This window comes from Scyliorhinus canicula, chromosome 9 (genome assembly GCF_902713615.1).
Source record: "Scyliorhinus canicula chromosome 9, sScyCan1.1, whole genome shotgun sequence".
Lineage (NCBI taxonomy): Eukaryota > Metazoa > Chordata > Chondrichthyes > Carcharhiniformes > Scyliorhinidae > Scyliorhinus > Scyliorhinus canicula.
The window spans coordinates 139,858,974-139,879,819 of record NC_052154.1 but is presented as its reverse complement, the minus strand read 5'-3'; the positions used below and the strand labels follow the sequence as shown (position 1 = coordinate 139,879,819).

Here is a 20,846-nt window from a genome sequence, read left to right as displayed (position 1 = left end):
TCGCGATCGATTTCAAAGGGCCACTCCCCTCAACTAACAGGAACGTTTACTTCTTAAAAGTCATAGATGAGTTCTCCCGCTTCTCATTTGCTATTCTGTGCCCCGACATGACCTCCCACACAGTCATTAGGGCCCTGCATAGTATCTTCACCCTGTTTGGTTTCCCCAGCTACGTGCACAGCGACCGGGGTGCGTCCTTCATGAGCGACGAGCTGCGTCAGTACCTGCTCGACAAGGGCATCGCCTCGAGCAGGACTACCAGCTACAAACCCAGGGGGAACGGGCAGGTGGAGAGGGAGAATGCGACGGTCTGTAAGACCGTCCTACTGACCCTCCGGTCCAGGAATCTCCAAGTCTCCCATTGGCAGGAAGTCCTCCCAGACGCGCTCCACGCTATTAGGTCCCTTTTATGCACAGCGACCAATCAGACCCCTCACGAGAGGCTCTTCATTTTTTCCAGGGTCATTACCATGGGGGTCTCACTTCCGGCATGGCTGAAGACACCGAGCCCTGTACTCCTGAGGAAGCACGTCAGGGCACACAAAACCGACCCCCTTGTTGAGAAGGTGCGCCTGCTTCACTCCAACCCCCATTACGCCTTCGTCGAGTTCTCCGACAGCCGTCAGGACACCGTATCCCTCCGGGACCTTGCACCCACCAGGTCCAGCATCCCCTCTATCACTACAGATGCACCCCTCACCCTACACCCCATCCGGCCGCCCCCTCAGGCTCCCGGGCCCACGAGCTCGCTGCATCGGTTCCGCGCAACCCAGCCGCCCCCTCGCGCTCCCGAGCCCACTAGCTCACTCCACCTGTTCCGCGCGCCCGCACCGGCTAACCCCCAGCGTCCCCAGTTGAACCAGACGGGTATGGAGCTCGGACGAGATCTTCGCTGGAGTCTGCCATCGTACCCCAACCCACAACACCCGTCCAGCACCGCAAGAGGCTGCAACCCCGGTGCTTCGCAGATCGCAGCGGACAGTCCGACCACCGGACAGACTCAATTTATGAACCACCACCGCTGCCGGACTTGATTTTTTTTGTAGGGGGTGAATGTGGTGAATGTAACTCCGTAATTCACACTATCATATATACATGAGACCATGCATTTGTAAGCGCAGTTGCGTTGCCTGACCACTAGGGGGAGTAGCGCTGGGAATGTTCAGGAGTTTGTACAGGGCTCCACTCTTGGCTCCGCCCACGACTCCAACCCCTGGACTGCTGTATAAATACCAATGCTCAGAGCCAGTCGTTCAGTTCATCGAGAGTTCAACGCGGACAGGCTGGCTCTGTTGTAAGTAGATTAAAACCACTGTTCATATCTTAAAGCACGTGTCTAATGAATTGATGGTTCCATCAGTATAAAATCATGAAATGCCAGGTTTTCTGCCCTGAAATCTCATACTGAAGGTTGGGAGTAAACATTGCACAGCACTAAATTCCTGGCATTACCATGTGCAAACAATGGATTGTCACAACTCCATACATCCTGCCATAACCGGTTATTTCAGGTTTTCACAGTCCTTGTCGTTTTTTAAAAAAGCATGCTTTTGGAAATGGCTAGTTTTGGTGTCCTGGTATAACTTTCCTGTTTTCATTGTAGTAATCGCCAGCATTTGCCATCAAGACCAGAGCCATAAAAGAGAATTTGAGTGTAGAGGGGGAGTGGTTTCATTTGAATAGGTACAGCAACTTGCATTAAAATGTAAAATCTAGAAAAGTGCCCCATAGCATTTCACAGGAATCTAAAGAAAACATTGGAAAAAGCCATGAAGATCTGCTGTGTTTGGCTTGTTTTTTTAAAATCATCCACCCCTTGGAAACCTGGGGCGGGACACCTACCCGGCGGGGCGGGGTGTCCTGGCGCCAAGGAGTGGCATGTACCACTCCGGCGTCAGGCCACCCCAAAGGTGCGGAATCCTACACACCTTCAGGGGCTAGGCTGGCCCCAGAGTGGTTTGGCCGCACCGGTAGGCAGAGAAGGGGCTTGGCGCCAGGCCAACCGGTGCCGAAGGGCCTTGGCGCATGCGCGGGAGCGCCAGCGTGTGCTGGCGTCATCCCAGCGCATGCGCAGAGGGCTTCGTCTCCGCACCAGCAATGGCGGACCGGTACAGCTGCTGGTGCGCAAGAATAGAGTGCCCCCACGGCACAGGCCCGCCCGCGGATCGGTGGGCCCCGATCGTGGGCCAGGCCACCGTGTGGGCACCTCCCGGGGCCAGACCCCTCCGCGCCCCACCGAGGAATCCTGAGGCCGCCTGTGCAACCAGGTCCTGCCGGCCAATACCTGGTGTAACATACGCCGGCGGGACCCTCTGAAAACGGGCGGCCACTAGGCCCATCGCAGGCCGGAGAATCGCCGGGGGGGGGGGGGGGGGGGCACTGCCAGCGGCTGCCGACCGGTGCAATTGGTTTTGGGCACAGTGTTAACAGTGTGGTGCTGACTATGGTTTGTGGGTCATTAAATATTAGGTATATTTGAATTTAGATCACAGACCTGTCAATATATACCCCATTGTACTAACCTATCATAGGAATCCTCCATTATAAAGCTACTCTACCCACACAACAGACACTGGCTGAAGTCTCCGTTGTTGGGATTCGCTTTTCACGCTGGCAGCACAATCCCGCCCATGGGTTTCCTGGCAGCATGACTGGTGCGGCGCGATTCCGGCTCCCGCCAAATCTCCGGCGCCGGAGAATTCGGCAGCCGGCGCGGGTGGGATTCATGCCGTCCCCCGGCGATTCTCCAACCCAGCAGGGGGTCGGAGAATCCCGCCCCTGATGCTCGCTCAATGCAATTTTTGGGCAAGCTGGTAATGGACAATCAGGTGACATTACATCCTCTGCATGCACCACCAAATTGTTGCTGCTAGCTGCTCACTGGGTTCCAGCCTTTTGTCACCATGATCCCAGAATAATACTTGTGAACAATATACATTCAATAAAATGGGCTGGATTCTCCACTTCCCTAGCCGCGTGTTTCTCTGTGGTGCGGCGTTTGCTGGTGGCGGGATTCTATCTTCCGCCACTTGTCAATGGGATTTCCCATTGTAACCAGTCCATGCTGCCAGGAAACCCATGGGCGGGGTTGTGCTGCCAGCGGGAAAAGTGAATCCCAACAACGGAGACTTCAGCCAGTGTCTGTTGTGTGGGTAGAGTAGCTTTATAATGGAGGATTCCTATGATAGGTTAGTACAGTGGGGTATATCTGGCAGGTCATCTGTGATCTAAATTCAAATATAGCCGTGGATTCAAGGATTTTCTTTTTCTGTGTGCACAAAAATACTTATCAGCCAGTTAAAAGCAAGGGGTGCTAATAATTAATGACCCACAAACCATAGTCAGCACCACACTGTTAACACTGTGCCCAAACCCAATTGCAGCCATGGACAGCTATTTGTACGCATGTCAAGCATCTGTTACATTCATTTTGAGTTTCCAATTCAGAGCAAGGGGTCTGCTGTTTGCTTATTTAGAACTGACCATATTGAATGGTAGCAAATCCTATACAACAGTACAGTATCGTCATGCAACGCAAAGGTGGAATTTGATGATCAGAGATCTATTTAAAGTGCGATGAACTGTAAATGAATTTCAAAACCTACCGCAGTTCTTTTAGGTAGCCTATTATGGAATGTCTGATGGAGTATTTTCCAAATTTAAGTTTAACATTTTTCAAACAAGCTGTGAATGAATTATTGCTAGTCTGGTCATAGACATTTTCTAATTACTGACTATTATACAAAATTAATTATTTTGGCAGCTATGCAAATAATGGCGAATCATTTATTTAAGCACTAATTTATTTGAAATGAAATGACCCTCTGTTAATTATGGAACAGGTAAAGGAATTTCCTGTAAATCCAACTGTACCATCACAAGGTACGTCACTAGTTAGTTTCCATAATTTCCCAATAGTTGATGAGGAGAGCATTGCAGCTTTCGAAGAAACATTGGAGACACATTTGAAGTAGAGAAAGACACAAAGCCAAGGGAGCGATTGGAATGGCAAAATTTGTTTCCAATAGATCCAGTCACACAATGGGCCAAATTGCCTCCTTTTAAGCTTCGCACAATTTTGTTCCTATTCAGTAAGTTACCAGTCTCAATTATATCAGGCTGAGAAAGCTTGGCTGTCGTTTTGCATTTCCTAGTGGAAAGTTACTGTGCAGAATCGGTACAGGTATGACACTGTTAGGACTGGCGCAGGCTGTGTTGTGAGGAAATGGGGCATGAATATGTATTCATTTAAAAAACTTTTGGGTTACTGAATGATAGGAGATGGTTTCCATTGGTCTCCAGTTGCCTGGAACAATAATTCCAGTTTATAATAATATTACTCATTGGCCTAAATTTTCTGACCGTTCCTGCCGGTGGGATTTTCCGGCCCCGCTGATGGTGACCCCTGGGCGGTGTGAACAACAGGAAAACCCTTTCACAGTGGCAGGATGAGCGGAATCTGCCACAGGCCAATGACAGGCAGCCTCCGCCATTGCAAATCAAACCGCAGAGGGGATGGCAAATCCCATCCATTATTTTCCATGCTATTTTATGACATTACGGAAGAAAATGCATTAGACTATCCTGTTTTAATGGAATATTTTGACCATTGCTCAGTTCAACCAACCATTCAGTGATATTTTAAATGGTATTAAATTGTGCCCCTCACCTATTGTCTGAACTCAAGATAATGTTGAGGCCAAGTGACACTGAGAAGTGGAAAAGGAGAGGAGGAACTAGGTTGACACAGAAGGGTGGTACAAAAAATAGCATAGTTTTGAAAGCCACTTTTTTTTTCTCAATATAAGCCCAATCATCGATCAGTTTAGCTTTGTTAACAAGTGAACATACTGAGGGCGAAATTCTCCGACCCCCACGACGGGTCGGAGAATAGCGGGAGGGCCTTCCCGACATTTTTCCCGCCCTCCCGCTATTCTCCCCCCCCCCCCCCCGCCCAACTCCCGACACGAATCGCTGCCGCCGTTTTTTTACGGCCGGCAGCAATTCACAGCTGTTCGATGGGCCGAAGCCCCAGCCCTTTACGCTGTTTTTACGAACGGCAAACAGACCTGGTCTGGCCGTTCGTAAAAACGGCGGGAACAACTCGCTTTTTATAACCATGGCACCGATTGGCACGGCAGTACCACGGCCGTGCCAAGGGTGCCATGGGCCCGCGATTGGTGGGCACCGATCGCGGGCAGCGGGCCCGATGCCCGCGCACTATTTGTCCTTCCGCCGCCCCGCAGTATCCATTCGCGGGGCGGCTGAGGGGCATCCCGGAACGCGCATGCGCGGGTTTCGCGCAAATACGCAATGACGTCATCCGCGCATGCACGGGTTGGAGTCTTCCAATCCGCGCATGCGCAGCTGACGTCATATGACGCGTCAGCCGGCGCTAACTCCGGCAAGTGGGCTTAACGAATTTCGTTAAGCCCGTGATGCCGGAGCTTGCGGCGTCGGGCTGCTAGCCCCGACCGGGGACCAGAATCGGTTCCCGGTCGGGAAGGGGCGCGCTGGCGTCAAACCCGCCCGGGTTTGACGCCAGCCTTACGATTTCTCCCGTTTTGGGAGAATCGCGCCCTTAGTGTTTTGTCAGGAACACCAAAATAGTAAACTTCTTCACAAAGAGGTTTAAAAAGTTGCTACACACAATGACCAATGCAATAAATACCCAATGTCAGTTACCAGTTCCACTAAATTACCCGACAACTTTAAATAAAAAAAATAGAAAACATACAGACTGCTTCCATTGACCTAGACAGTCACATTTAAGATGAAAGAAAAAAACTGGGAATCTGTGTCAAAACAGTAAATACTGGGAATAAACAACAGAGCAGTCAGCGTCTTAACAACAAATGAATATTTTGATTCTGGCTATTCACTGAATAAATTGTTCTTATTTCTGATAGAAATACTCAATCCATAATATGGATCTATTTTTCAGTTTCTGACAGACTTGTATATTTCCAGTTGTTTCTGTCTTTTGTGTCGTAACAGAACATTAGCAAAGAAGTTCCCATATTGGTATTTATCTAAGAAATTGAGACGTCGCTGATAATTTTAACTTTTGAGAGAACACTGGATTTACTATGGGGCAGTCTATCTAATCTTTCTTCATAATTCTTCAGTCCTGGTAACATCCTTATAAATTACACCCTTACTCTCCCTAATAATCGGGAGACAACTGTAATGGTTAACTGATCCGATATTGCCCATTTTACACTGTCACCAAAGATTAGTTAGGCCATCGCCAGAGTATTTTTGTATTTCTTAACTCTCGGGTGTTGCTGGCTAGACAGTATTTGTTGCCCATCCCTACTTGTCCTTGAGGAGGCGGTGGTGAGCTGTCTTCCTAAACTACTTCAGTCCATGTGTACAGCCACGATGCTGTTAGGAAGAGTGTAATGTCCCGCACAGGCCCTACGCAGTGGGAATGATTATCTTCCCAGGGTCCTTGCGAAATACAAGCTCCCCTGCTAGGGACGGGGGATCTCTATTAACCTCTGTACAAAAGGTCAGCCTGTAAGGCATGGACCAAATCAGTGTATAAAACGGACTATGTGCAGTCTCGGCTGCACGTTCCCCGCTGAGGCCCCTTATACAACACGAGTCACATTATATAGCCATGTATCTCGGCACTGCGAATGCTGGGAAACACACGGCTGAACGCGCTCGCTATGGGACTTTGTTGCCAATTAGTTGAATCACGCACCCATGTGTCCTTACTGAAAAGAGAGTCCCAGGATTTTTGATCCAGCGACAGTGAAGGAACATGATATATTTCCAAGTTAGGATGGTTGGCTATGTACAGTTCTGGGCACTGCATTACAGGAAGGCTGCAATTGCATTAGACAGGGCATGGAGGTAATTAAAAGGGTGTTGCCAGGATTGGAGAATTTGTATTTTGAAGAAAGATTGATTAGGCTGCACTATTGGATAGGTTTCAGGAAAAGGAATGAGGCAGTATGAGTTTCCATGTGACAAGGGTTTAAACACAGTCAGAATCATGCAAGGAAGCTGTTTATCTGACTTGGCACTCAATTAGTGCAAAGTTAGGATGCATGGAATTACCCAATTGTCTCATCTCTCAACTATATGAATAAATAGTTTATTTTAAATATATTTACGTTTTGGTGCTAATAGATGCAGAGTCATGTAACAAAGCATGAAACCATCAACTTGCAAAATAATTTTTGAGGAACCTGTAAAAGAACAGTTTGACACAATAAAACCTAAGACAACTCTGGTGTAATGAATTCTAGGAATCCATGGCACAGAATGAAACCATTTGGCATAGAAGGAGGCCATTTGGCCCGTTGTGTGCGTACCAGCTAAAAGATGCAATTTCCTCCCTAAATCTCTATTGGCGCGATTCTCCGACCCCCACGCCGGGTGGGAGAATCGTGGGAGTGCCGGGCGAATCACGCCACGCCACCCTGGCACCCCCACGTGATTCTCCCCCCTCCCCCAAAATTATGTGTCGCGTTTTGCGACAGGCCGCTCCGATTCTCCGGCCCACCGATCGTCGGGCTGGCGTCTCTAAAAGACGCACTCTTTTCCCTCCACTGCCCCGCAAGATCAATCCTCCATGTCTTGCGGGGCAGCGGAGGGGAAGACGGCAACCGCGTATGCGCGGCTTGGCGCCGGCCAACCTGCGCATGCGCGGGTGATGTCATTTAGGCGCTGCCGGCCTCATCATTCAGGCCGCGCCACTTTGACGCAAGCGTCAAGGCCCGGCGCGCGAGATTGACGCGCCGCCGCTCCTAGCCCCCCGGGGGAAGGGAGAATAGGGGGCGAGGAGCAGCCTCCGACGCCGGAGTGAAACACTCCGGGTTTCACTTCGGCGTCGGCAGTTTGTCTCCCTTTGGGAGAATTTCGCCCTCTATCTCTCTTTCATCCTTTTAAGAAGGTTCTTAAAACCTGGCTTTGACCAAGCTTATGGTCATCTGCCCTAATACCCCCTTATGTAGCTCAGTATCAATTGATTATTTTGACAAAGCCCATGTGATGTGTCTTGGGGCATTTTACTACATCAAAGGTGCTATAGAAATGTGAATTATAATTGATGTTCATAGAATCATATAAATTTATAGCACAAATAGACTGTTCAGTCCATCATGTCAGTGCCAATCGTAAAAGAGCCAACCACCCTGGCCTTGCTTTTCAGTTCTTGGTCCATAACCTTGTAGGTTATAGCATTCCAAGTGAATATCCAAGTCTTAAATGTGATTGAGGATTTCTACTTTACAACCTTTCAGACAGTAAGTTCCGGATCCCCACTAAGCTTCTGGGAAAGGGATTCTCCTCAACTTCCCTCTCAACCTTTTACCAGTCACTTTAAATCTGTGCCTCCTGGTTATTGACCTTTCTGCCTCAGGAACATCTTTCCCATCCACTCTGATTGGCTCTCTCATTGTACTATACATCTCAATTAAATTTCCTCTCAGCCACCTCTGTTCCAAATAAAATAACCCCTCTCTTTCCACCGAGCTAATATTCTCTCGCCCTGGCGACATCCTCTGTTACCTCTCCAGTGCGATCACATCAGTCCTCCAGTGTGGTGGCCATACTTGGATACAGCATTTTAGCTGTGGCCTAACTATGGTTTTGTACCATTCTAGCATTACCTCCCTGCTCTTATATTCTACATCTCATGTAATACATGCCTTAACCACCTACGTTCTACTGCTACTTCCAATTTGCTGTGGACATGCACTCTGAGGTCCCTCTGTTCTTTATCTTTATTGTCACAAGTAGGCTTACATTAACACTGCAATGAAGTTACTGTGAAAATCCTGTAGTCGCCGCATTCCAGCGCCTGTTCGGGTACACAGAGGGAGAATTCAGAATGCCTAAATTACCTAACAGCATGTCTTTCGGGACTTGTGGGAGGAAACCGGAGCATCCGGAGGAAACCTACGCAGACACAGGGAGAACATGCAGACTCTGCACTGTGACTTAAGCCGGGAATCGAACCTGGGACCCTGGAGTTGTGAAGCAACAGTGCTAACCAATGCTGTTCTTGGTATCAAGATATACTTCTTGGTATTGAGAAATCATATGTGGTCATATCAAAGTTCAATTCCTTGTTGAACCATGGAATCTCATTGGTACAGAACTGTGAAATTCAATTGGTATTGGACTGTAAACATTTTGTGCACCTATTTACCTGAAGGAAGATGGAAAATATTACATACAAATAAATTTGTAGCTGTAAAGTTGTTTGTTTTTTAAATTCCTAATTGTTGGAGTTAGAAGTAATAATGCTGGATGAGAGGCCCCTGTGCTATCTGGCACATCCTGCAGATCTCTCCAATGCTCATCCTTGGCAACAGCCTCTTGTGCCAAGGAATGATCGTCACACTCATCCTTTAAATGTCCTTCATGTCATCTTTGAATCTTCATGCCATAGCTTACCTTGTCTTTTTCAGTCCGTCAATTTACAAGTCTTTCGATCAATCTTCTTTTAAACAATCAGAATACATCCACATGCCAATTGAACCACTAACGCATGATTTCCGATTAATAGATTATAGCAAGCTAAACATTGTTCACAAAAGCAGAACCTGGTTGAAATTACAGTTTATTACATTCAGTAGCACTTTGTTATATGCATAAGAGTTTAATGTAATAAAAAACTATTCAATATTGGGAGCATAGATGCTATTGTATATATGTAATTCTTGTTCCTCCAATAGTGCAAAGACTACTGAATGCCTGCTGCTTATTTTGTTTTGCTAGTTGCCTGTTCAACTTATTTCTTTTTGTTTAGTTGGCCAGCCTTTTGCAGTCCGATTGAAGTCCTTAAGTTCTTCATCATCAATAGCTTTGCGATGCAGCCCTGATTCAATCAGTGTATTACTAATCCTCTTCAGGGGTCTTTCAGCTGCTTCTTTTAATTTCCTTGCATCAAATCGAGGTCTAAAGAGCAGAAGAGGCAGACGGCTACTGAATACTGGAGATGCCTGCTGAGTTTGCTTGGAGTTGTCTTGGTTTGACTCCTGATTGCTTTCCATGTGCCCTTTAGCAGCAAACATTTGAAATAGCACAGCATCCCACATCTTATTAGCCCGTGATCCTTTTGTCTTTTGAGACTCTCCTTTCCTATCCTCTGTTTTGTCTTGGTTCTGTTCTTGTGATTCTGACTGTGATAGCTCGGACTCTGGCTCTGGGAACTTTGGTGGCTCCTCTTCCACTATCATGTGTTTCTTAAGACGAACCCAACCACTGGTCTTGATTCTAGGAGGTTTAGCTTTCTCTTGGGACTTCAGTTGATGTTCCTCTTTAGGAAATGACTTGGCCCTTTCTTGGTTAGTTGGTTCAACAACCATGTCAGAAGGTTTGGATTCAGTTTCTGTTTTGTTTTTCGAAGTGCTTGTCATCTCTGCATGATGGATTTCTATTTCAACAGTACCAATGCCAACTGTGAGGTCATCATTTTCAATATTTTGGGTATTGTCAACCTTTTTGGTAAGTGTTTCTTGAGGCAGCTCATTTATAAGTGTCTTTGCTCCTGGTGGGTCATAGGTAGGAGTCTTTGCCCTTGGAGCTTCATAGGTAGGAGTCTTTGCCCTTGGAGCTTCATAGGTAGGAGTCTTTGCCCTTGTAGCTTCATAGGTAGGAGTCTTTGCCCTTGGAGCTTCATAGGTAGGAGTCTTTGCCCTTGGAGCTTCATAGGTGGGGGTTTTTGCCCTTGGAGCTTCATAGGTAGGAGTCTTTGCCCTTGGAGCTTCATAGGTAGGAGTCTTTGCCCTTGGAGCTTCATAGGTAGGAGTCTTTGCCCTTGGAGCTTCATAGGTAGGAGTCTTTGCCCTTGGAGCTTCATAGGTAGGAGTCTTTGCCCTTGGAGCTTCATAGGTAGGAGCCTTTGCCCTTGGAGCTTCATAGGTAGGAGTCTTTGCCCTTGGAGCTTCATAGGTAGGAGTCTTTGCCCTTGGAGCTTCATAGGTAGGAGTCTTTGCCCTTGGAGCTTCATAGGTAGGAGTCTTTGCCCTTGGAGCTTCATAGGTAGGAGTCTTTGCCATTGGAGCTTCATAGGTAGGAGTCTTTGCCCTTGGAGCTTCATAGGTAGGAGTCTTTGCCCTTGGAGCTTCATGTATGGGGGTCTTTTCCCTTGGAGTGTTGGGAAAGGTTTCCAGATAAGGTTCATTGGTAGGTGTCTTTATTCTGGAAGTTTCAAGCACAGGAACTGCAGCACTAGTCGCATCAGTACTGGGGCCATTGACACCAAAAACGTTAACAATATGAATGTCAGGAATCGGAGCTTTAAATGTACCAGATTTAACTGTGGAAACATTTGCGAAGGAGACCTCAATGCCAGGCCATAATCTTGGCGTATAAAAGCTTGGGGAAAACCGTGGTGGTATTGAGAATTTGGGCAGTTCTTGTGTTTTGATAGCTGGTTGAATATTTGGAATGGTGAATGTCTTTTCAGGAACAATAGGCTGTGGCAGGTTTCTGAATGCTTGGTTCTGTTGCTCAGCTGGTGTCTGTGGGGTACTAATTTTTATTTTTGGGAGAATCTCGATTTTGCCCTTGTAGAACGATTTATGTGTAGGATACGGACTTACGACATGTGCACGGTTTACTATTGCAGGATCTTGTCTGTAAGGTGGCAAAATTAATCCTGGTATTTTATGAGATTGAAGGGATCGTGGAGATCGAGAACGGTGCTCACAGTGTTCTAAGTCAGGACTAGCTTCACTAACAGGAGACAGACTAGAACGAAAAGGTTTAGATAAGTAAGAATGAGACTTATCTGATGTATCCACAGGCTGTAAATATGTTTGTGCGGCCTTCCGCCTTGCAGCCCGCTTCAAGATTTTTTGTAACTTGATATTGTCCTTGTCTGGCTTTGGTGCCAGAGGTGGTGGTGGCTTTGGACTGGGTGATGCGTAGTGACTGGTAGCTGGTAAAGTTGTTACAGCCATTAGCATTTTAATTCCCTGAAATTAAATAAAATGAAAATTTTAGTTCCATTTGTAGTTTTATTTTTCTCAGCAAACTCGATGACATTGCATTATTGTCAGTTCTGTTTATTTCTTAGCAATAGAGCCCGATTTCAGGATGGGTCCTCTCTGATTAGCCATGATCTAATTGAATGGTAGAACAGGCTTGATGAATGAAATATGCGACCCTATTCCTATGTTCCTGAGTTTAGTTACTTCAAGGAGGTTTGCACCTTTTCTTTCAACCTGAAACTTTACAAATTCAAGTGCTAATCCTATCAGTCATTCAGATATCCAACTTCGTGTAGCTTATGAATCTGTTCTCAGCCAAGATCCAATGTCTCCTGTATAATATTCTTGAAAGAAATGGAAAGGGTACAACTGTTAATGTCTACCACTAACTTATCATAGGTGTGATTAACTATGGTTGTGGAATAGTCTGCACCTTGCTATCCTGTTGTCTTCACAAATAAAGGCAATGGTGGGGATTTCCCCCAAAACTATAAGTGTCAGGTTCTGACCAAAAACAAATGTGTTTTTCCTCAGAGGAAGGGTCAGGTTTTCTTTCCAGATCTTCTGACACTTAGTCCAAAAAAAAGCAAGGGGGCATGTTTTGGCCTGTCATTCTTGAGGGGTGAGGCCTAAAGACGCTGGTTAAAGGGACAAAAAAAGAAAGTGAAGACCCACCACCACCATCGCTGGCATTAGGGCTTAAGTGCACCCCACCCCCAACCACCATCGCTGCTCAGCCAGAACCCCCACAATGGGGTTCCCTGGAGACCCTGCCAACGTGGCACTGCCAGATTGGCACTGCCAAGGTGCTGCACTACCCTATCATGTCGCAGACCATGCGGATTTACACTGGCTTCCACCCCCTCCTGGGCATGGTCATCTCCACTGCCGGAGAGAGAGCAGTAGTCATTCCTACTTGTGTGATGTAATGCCGGTGATGGGGGATGGGTGGGCGGGAGGAGATACATATGAAGTCTCTGAAAGATACAATGTTATGCCAAATGTATTCAAATTGATGGCAATCAGTTTAATGCCCTCACTGGGCGAGAACCTGATTACGCTGCGGGCGTTGGGAGATTACTCTGAGATCTCCAGAGTGCAAATTCCATAATGGCCCTCTCGCGAGAGTCAGCGGCCATAACGGGATTTGCACGCACGGTGAACGGGCCTGGAAAATCCCCTCTGAATATTTCATTATTAGACTATTGTAAAAGGTACTGCACAAAGGAAAGAGATCAAAACATTTGATTAATTATGTGCTGTTATGAAAAGAACCAACCAGCATGCAATGGGCTGAATGGTGTCAATTCTGTACTACAAAATTCACTGATTCCACTTCCATGTTTGCTATTGGACACATTTTCACAGCAGAACTGATCAGTTATGTCTCACATAACTGGGCTGAAGGAACAATGTTTAAGTGAAGGGAAGTGATGGCGCTCGGTAGTGGGTAACTTTTAAAAACTTTTTGGACAGTGGCACTTAGCCCTTGATTGGTGTGTGTGAAGAAATACAAGGGGAAACCTAAGTGTGAATGCCTCCTGAAGAAGAAGAGGCTTTAAATAATGCAGCTGCTTAATTTAATTGGTTTCGTCGCAGTTGCAGTGTCTGGTTGATAGTTGTTGAGCCAGATTTTCAGGCGTGGTAACTGGCATCTGTTGCTTTAATGTGTTCCACAGATGGTATGTATGTAAGGCGAGCTGTGAGCAGGAACGGTCATTACTTCTAACCTTATAGTAATTTAGAGGGCTAGTTCTGAACAGTATGCAAAGTCAGCAATTCTTTTCCACTCCGCGTCCCCCTCCCCAGAGTTCAACCAGAATCAGATATAGTTACACCATGTTCGCCAGAAAAACAGCACAGACTGCAAGTCAGCAACCTGCAATGCTAGTAACATAAATAGATTGAAGCTGTGTCTTATTGACCATTGGTGCGGTGAAATGCTTCTTGATGAGAATTCAGTCATAACTGGTTGGAAGCCTCAGCTGGGGCATTGAATCCAACTTTGGGTACCAGACCTTATGAAGAATGTCAAGGCCTTAAAGAAGGTGCAAAACGAGAGAAGCTTGGATTTTTCCATGGAGCAGAAAAGGTTATGGGAAATTTAATCAAAGTGCTCAAGATTCCAAGGGGCTTTTATAGGGTAAATAAGAGAAAATAACTTTACACGGCAGGGAAGTCAGTAAATGAAGGACATGGATTTAAGGTAATTAGCAAAATAACGAGGATAGAAATGAGAGTTTTTAACATAGCAAGTTGTTATAATCTGGAGTCGCTGCCTGAAAGGTTGATGGAAACAGATTCAGTACCAACTTTCAAAGATCTGTTGGGTATTTAATTTAAATGCTGGATCGTTTCTGCACGTGCCTCACCCCCACAACCCAAAGATGTGCAGGATGGTGAATTGGTGATGCAAAATTGCCCCTTAATTGGAAAAACAAATTTGGTACTCTAAATTTATTTTTTTTTAAAGGAAATCTTTTCGAAGTTGCAGTGTGTGCGTGGGTTTCCTCCGGGTGCTCCGGTTTCCTCCCACAGTCCAAAGATGTGCGGGTTAGGTGGATTGGCTATGCTAAATTGCCCGTAGTGTAAGGTTAATGGGGGGATTGTTGGGTTACGGGTATACGGGTTACGTGGGTTTAAGTAGGGTGATCATTGCTCGGCACAACATCGAGGGCCGAAGGGCCTGTTCTGTGCTGTACTGTTCTATGTTCTATGTTCTATGAAACTAGGGTTAATTCAACTGGTTTTTCAAAGAGCTGATACCTCTGAAGAGCAATGGACCAAATGGCATCTGTGCAGTATAATTTTGTGATGTGGCATCAGTGCTTTATGCAAAATGTTTCCAACTGTCACAATACAGAAGGCCACAGTTCTAGGTTAACAACGTGGAAACAAAGTTTTTCATTTATACCCCATTGCATCTTATCCCAAAAGTGCTTTGTGTACTATTAATTCCTTTTGAGGTACAACAACTGTTGTCATGTAGCCAAAAGTTGCCATAATTTTTGTATGGCAAAATCTTATAAACATTAATTAGGTTACTAACCAGTTAATTTGAAAGAATTGAACACCTGAGCTGCCACACACACTGCCGCAGTTGGCCATTTTCTTTACAGGCTAGAGGTTTTTTGTGAAAAAATAATGGAAACTTTACTTTGTATCTGCGCTTGTTATTCTTGACGTAGGAATACTTATGCTGACTTTGGCTGGCCAAAGGAAAAAAAGGTTCCGTCAGCTAACACCAATGCCATTCATCTTGATAAGTAAAAATAACTTGACCAAAAGCATAATGTGCAATATGTAATTAATTTCCCTTTCTTTCATTCTCAGCTGAAGTTGAACATTATAATAAAGAATATTGAAGAACTGGAGCCAACATGTGGACGAAGTGCTGTCAAGCTTATTAATTTTATACATTAATTTTTGTTTACCTATAAATCAGTTATTCTTGCTTATATCATCGCTGTTATGTCTTTCCCTCTCCTACAGCAGTAGTTTAGCCCAGTATATGTATTTGAAGGATAGAACCAATTCTCTAAAAGGTTGTGCGCAGATACCTGTCACAGACCAGGACAGAATAACCCTTGTTCAATGGACTCCATCTGATTCCAGTTCAGTACAGCTGGTTATAAGGTGGGGTAAGAAAACATCAATAAACATCAAACATTAATTTCTGCCCAAGAGCAATAGAACTCTATAAACAAGCACAGACCCAGCAAAGAAAACTTCCATGTTTTGAGGGTGCCCATTTAACAATTAAGTCTTTTTTTTAACAAATGCCTATGTATGCAGCGGGAACATTTTAAATCTGACTTCACATGAGCCGGCATATTAATGCTATGGATGCCAAGCTTGAGCAGCATTGGAATACATCTGCCACACTCTCTTGCCTAAATGCATGTTGGATAACTTCACACCCACCCAATTCAGCTTACATGCTTTGCATTAATACAATTTGTCCAGGATGACTGGTTTACTGGCATCTCAATATCCATAAGAGACACTCCCTTCCTTAAGTCCTCTGCAGTGCATGCAAAAACTTGGTCAAACAATAAATATTCTCAAGCAGTTCTGTGGCCCATATTATTCTTCAATTTGCATAGTCCTTAGACAATTGTTTTAGTGCATTTGTTATCCTGCAAGCTTTTCTCACCCGTATGAATTAAATTTAGCTTTGAGGAACTTGTTCTCATGAGAACCCATATTTCATAGGGTTATTACAGCACTGAAGTTGGCCATTCAGCCCATTGGATTTGTGTTGTATGCAGTTTCCTAAAGAAAATGGGAAAAATCAAACTTGGATCGGAATGAAATGAAAAATAAACAACTAAAGCGATATTAAGAGAGCACTCGCAGCAATCACCTAACATGATTCGGAGAGGATAAGAATAAAAATGGTTTATTGGATGCCTGTCATCAATCTAGAAGATCCAATGAGGTACCTACTTGATTAAATGATTTGGTCGAGGCAGCACGGTGGTGCAGTGGTTAGCACTGCTGCCTCACGTGCCGAGGTCCCAAGTTCAATCCCGGCTCTGGGTCACTGTCCGTGTGGAGATTGCGCATTCTCCCCGTGTTTGTGTGGGTTTCGCCCCCACAACCCAAAGATGTGCAGGGTAGGTGGATTGGCCAGGCTAAATTGCCCCTTAATTGGAAAAAGTTAATTGGGTACTCTAAATTTAAAAATAAATAAATAAATTATTTGGTCCGATTTGGAAAATGTGGGAATATGTTATGAAATGGGAACTGGCATCTAAAACAATGTCTACACTATTACAATGTTACACTATTACAATGGAATATTATGTAGATATGAAAAACAGGCAAAAAAAACACATTGTAAATTCATAAGCCATTTATGAGGTTTGATTCATCGTTTCTTGTGCCTTCTCTCCATTCAGAATCACCATTGTCTTATTGCCCATTTGTAAATATAAGTTGGGTTTCAATAAACAGCAGACTACACCATTTATAACTTATATAATTATAACCATATATATATATATTACAGTTTTCATTGGGGAATGGTTTTTGACTTTGTTTCAATGTATACTGTATTGTGTAATTTAGTTGTGAAAATGCCTAAATTGAATATCAGATCATCTTGTATGGATGAGGAAGATAATTCATCTTATTCCAGCTCATCCAGATAAAAGGAACCAAGCTTCACTGCTTATAGAATTAAGGTTTCTCTTATATATTTTTCCTTTCACTATTGTACCTGGAAATCTATTCCATGTGTTGCTTATTCTTTCTGTGAAGAGCCTACTTATATTAGCCTTACATGTGCCTTTTTTCAAACTTGAAAATCTCTGCCAGCTTGTCGTGTCACAATTTAACTTGAACTTTTGCTCCAGATTTATCTTTCCATGTCCAGTTGTTAATGCTTCAACTCTTTATCAAGTCCCTTCTTAGTTACCTCTTTTCCAGACTTGAGTAGTTCAAGAACAGTTCTTCCTCATAATTGCTTTGGGCTGCATTATCCAATAAGTTGCCTGGAAGATTTTATAATTTCATTCCGATCTTGCTGTGCAAGCTGAGCTAGCAATGTATAAAAAGCCTGCAACCCTATATCGATTTAAACAGCCGGTGGCTCATTAATAACTTTGAGGAAAGGCAAGCCATATATCAAAGTTTTCTGAAGACATGGCTAGGTGGCACAGTAAGTAACGTAGATGGATGCTGAAAGTCGCAATGGGATTTTGATAGATTAAGTACAGAAATCACAAAGCTGAACAGAAGTTTAAAAAATTTGAAAGGGCGAAAAGAATGTTGGCCTTTATTTAAAGGAGGCTGGTATATAAAATGGTGGGAGTTATACACAGTTGTATAAAGCTCTGGTTAGATACAAAAAGGAATGCTGTGTTCAGTTCTGGGTATTACACCTCAAGAATGATTTGTTGGCTTTTAGAGAGGGTGCAGAGCCAAATCACTGTTTTGATACCTTGGTTAAATGGATTAAACTATGAGGGTAGGTTGCTCGGATTAGACTTGTAATTGTGGGTATGGGAGATTAAGGGATGATCTAATTGATTAAAGGATTTGACAGGGTACGGAGAGAGAAACTATTCCCTCTGGTGAAGAAGATCAAAACAAGGGAGAATAACCATAAAGCCGGAGCTGGGTTGTTCATAAAATCACAGAATCCCTACAGTGCAAAAGGATGCCTTTTGGTCCATCGAGTCTGCACTGACACTTCAAAAGAGCACTGTACCCATGTCCACTCCCCCATCCGCCCCTCCCTATGCCCAAATGCCCGCCCTATTATCATAACCCCATATCCTAACCTGCACATCCCCGGACACTAAGGGGGCAATTTATCATGTCTAATCCACCTAACCGACACGTCTTTGGATTATGGGAGGAAACTGGAGCACCCGGAGGAAACCCACGGAGTCATGGGGAGAACGTACAAACTCCACACAGTGACCCAAGGCCGGTATTGAACCCCGGTCCCTGGCACAGTGAGGCAGCAGTGCTAACCCCTTCATGGAGGATGTAAGAAAGCCCTTAATCACACATGGGTATTGAAAATCTGGAACACTCTCCTTCAAAAAGCTATTGAAGTTTGGTCAGTGGAAAAATTCAAAACTTCGAGGTACAGATTTTTGTTTGGCGAGCTTATTAAGAGGAACGGTCGGGGAGACATTTGTTTGTGTAGTTGCTACACAACCTTTTGCCAATTCCCTAGAGGCAGGCAGTGCTGACTGGATGGCATTCTTCATTGATATTATGCCACTAGTAATTTGACGGAAGTCTGTCGAAGTGGCACTAACCAATTTCCTCCTGTGGGCTAAAGGTGAGTAGATGGAATTGTGGTGCAGATCAGCTATAATTGAATTGAATGGTGGAACAGGCCTGATTGAATGGACTACCCTGTTCCTCCAAGTCTCAAGCAGATGTTTGTTTAACTCCACTCATGTGGATACATGATCATATTTGGCAATGATGTCCACACTGTTGAGTAGCTTGCTCATGCCAGCTGTCCAGTTAGACATGAAGAGTTGCTCCAGGCTAACTGGAAACCATGCAGTCATACTCCAGCCAGTGTCTTTGGTAAGGAAAGCAAAAGAAAACATTGTTTTTTAAAAAAATCCGGAGACTTGCTGCTTTAACATTTAATTGCAATACAGTATTCTGTTTAATATGAAACTGAGCTTGTCTTGCTGTTTACTACAATTGTGCACAAAATAAGATGTCTGGGGAAAAAAAGAAATTGGATTTACAATAACTGTTGACATTTTTTATTAAATGTAATGTTTGACCTAAGGTGCTGTGGTCCTGCTCTCTCATTTACAATCAAACAGTCTCACCCTGCACAATATGAAATTTGCACAACATAATCTGTTGGTCAATTTGGATATTTGTCTGGTCTGACCTGGTTTGGGAAATATTTTTTAAAGCCTGACTCTATAATATTCTGTTTGCCTTGTGGTATTTGACTACACCTTGTGGCCTCTGTTCCAGTATGGTCAGTACAGCGAACAAGACACCTTGGCATTGAGACAGGGAAGTAAGAAGAAACTCCCTGTGTTAGTTCATGAATGGAATTATTGCACATTTGCTGCTTTGATTCCCATCAGAAAAATTCAGAAGGGGCCACCTCGGGCACAGCCTCTATTGCTGATCATTGAATAGAGCTATTGCAACTTGCAGCACAGAAGCAGGCCAATTTGGCCAGTCGTGCATGTTCTGGTTCCTCGAAAGAACTGTCGTGCTTAGTCCCATATGCCACTTTCTGTCCCACTTGGGCAATCAATAGCAATGGAGAGTAAGGAATCTGGGTATTTCTGCTACCAATTCCTAGTGCAAGAACTCATAGGTCAACAGTTCACTCAGCATTGTTCTGTAGGATTTTGTGGGCATCACATGAAAAAAGACTATTATACTCAGCAATAATCAACAAATGGACATTAACTTAACATTAATACTGAAGAACCATTGCCATTTCACACCGCAGCTAGCAGCCTCGATAACTCCACATCTAGAAGAACCAGAACCCTATCATGCAGCACCAATTTTCATGAAAGAACAAAACACCACTATTGCATGCGATATAAAGTATGATTGAATAGGCATAATGAACTCTGCTTGTACAATACTGGGAGTTGAGAGCCAAAGTCAATCGATGAAGTCGACCTCTGGTCTATTCATTCATTACACAAATAACCTGATGATCTTCTGAACAAGTTGGATACAGATACCTAATGATCTACTGACCAAGTTGGATAGCCTTGAACTTGTCAGGTATAACAAAGATCTACCTGCCTTTTCTAACCCACTTGCATTGAAATGAAATGAAAATCGCTTATTGTCACAAGTAGGCTTCAAATGAAGTTACTGTGAAAAGCCCCTAGTCGCCACATTCCGGCGCCTGGTACGGGAATCGAACCGTGCTGCTGGCCTGCCTTGGTCTGCTTTAAAAACCAGCGATTTACCCTATAATCCAGGTGCTCAGTGTTACCATCAATCACTAATATTATAGGTTTAACACAGGCCAGCTAACAAAAACTCTTATTCTACCCGACAATAGCTCTTACACCAGTGCTGAGAACACCCTCGACTGCACGGGGGCGACATGGTGGCACAGTGGTAAGCACTGCTCCCTCACCACGCCAGGGACCCGGGTTCAATTCCGACCTCGGGTGACCGTGTGAAGTTTGCACTTTCTTCCCTTGTCTGCGCAGGTTTCCTCTGGGTGTTCTGAGTTTCCTCCCACAATCCAAACGATGTGCAGGTTAGGTGGATTGGCTATGCTAAATTGGCCCTAGGTGGGATTATAGGATAGTGTGGGATGCTCTTTAAGAGGATCGATGCAGACTCGATGGGCCAAAAGGCCTCCTTCTGCACTGTAGGGATTCTATGATTCTATGCACTACTTTT

The 20,846-nt window shown here is 44.7% G+C and overlaps 2 protein-coding genes across 7 annotated transcripts in view; one reads left to right on the top strand and one right to left on the bottom strand.

Moving 5' to 3' along the window:
• Positions 1 to 19,232, top strand: part of lsp1a (lymphocyte specific protein 1 a) — a 451,893-nt gene extending 432,661 nt beyond the window's left edge. For all 3 annotated transcript variants that reach the window (XM_038807720.1, XM_038807718.1, XM_038807719.1), the window contains one exon: positions 15,294 to 19,232. In XM_038807720.1, coding sequence (XP_038663648.1) covers positions 15,294 to 15,325 — 32 coding nt within the window. In that variant the 3' untranslated portion in view covers positions 15,326 to 19,232. The remainder of the gene's footprint in view (positions 1 to 15,293) is intronic.
• Positions 9,567 to 20,846, bottom strand: part of prr33 (proline rich 33) — a 56,852-nt gene continuing 45,572 nt past the window's right edge. For all 4 annotated transcript variants that reach the window (XM_038807715.1, XM_038807717.1, XM_038807713.1 and 1 more), the window contains exon 3: positions 9,567 to 11,945. In XM_038807715.1, the coding sequence (XP_038663643.1) occupies positions 9,750 to 11,945 (2,196 nt within the window). In that variant the 3' untranslated portion in view covers positions 9,567 to 9,749. The remainder of the gene's footprint in view (positions 11,946 to 20,846) is intronic.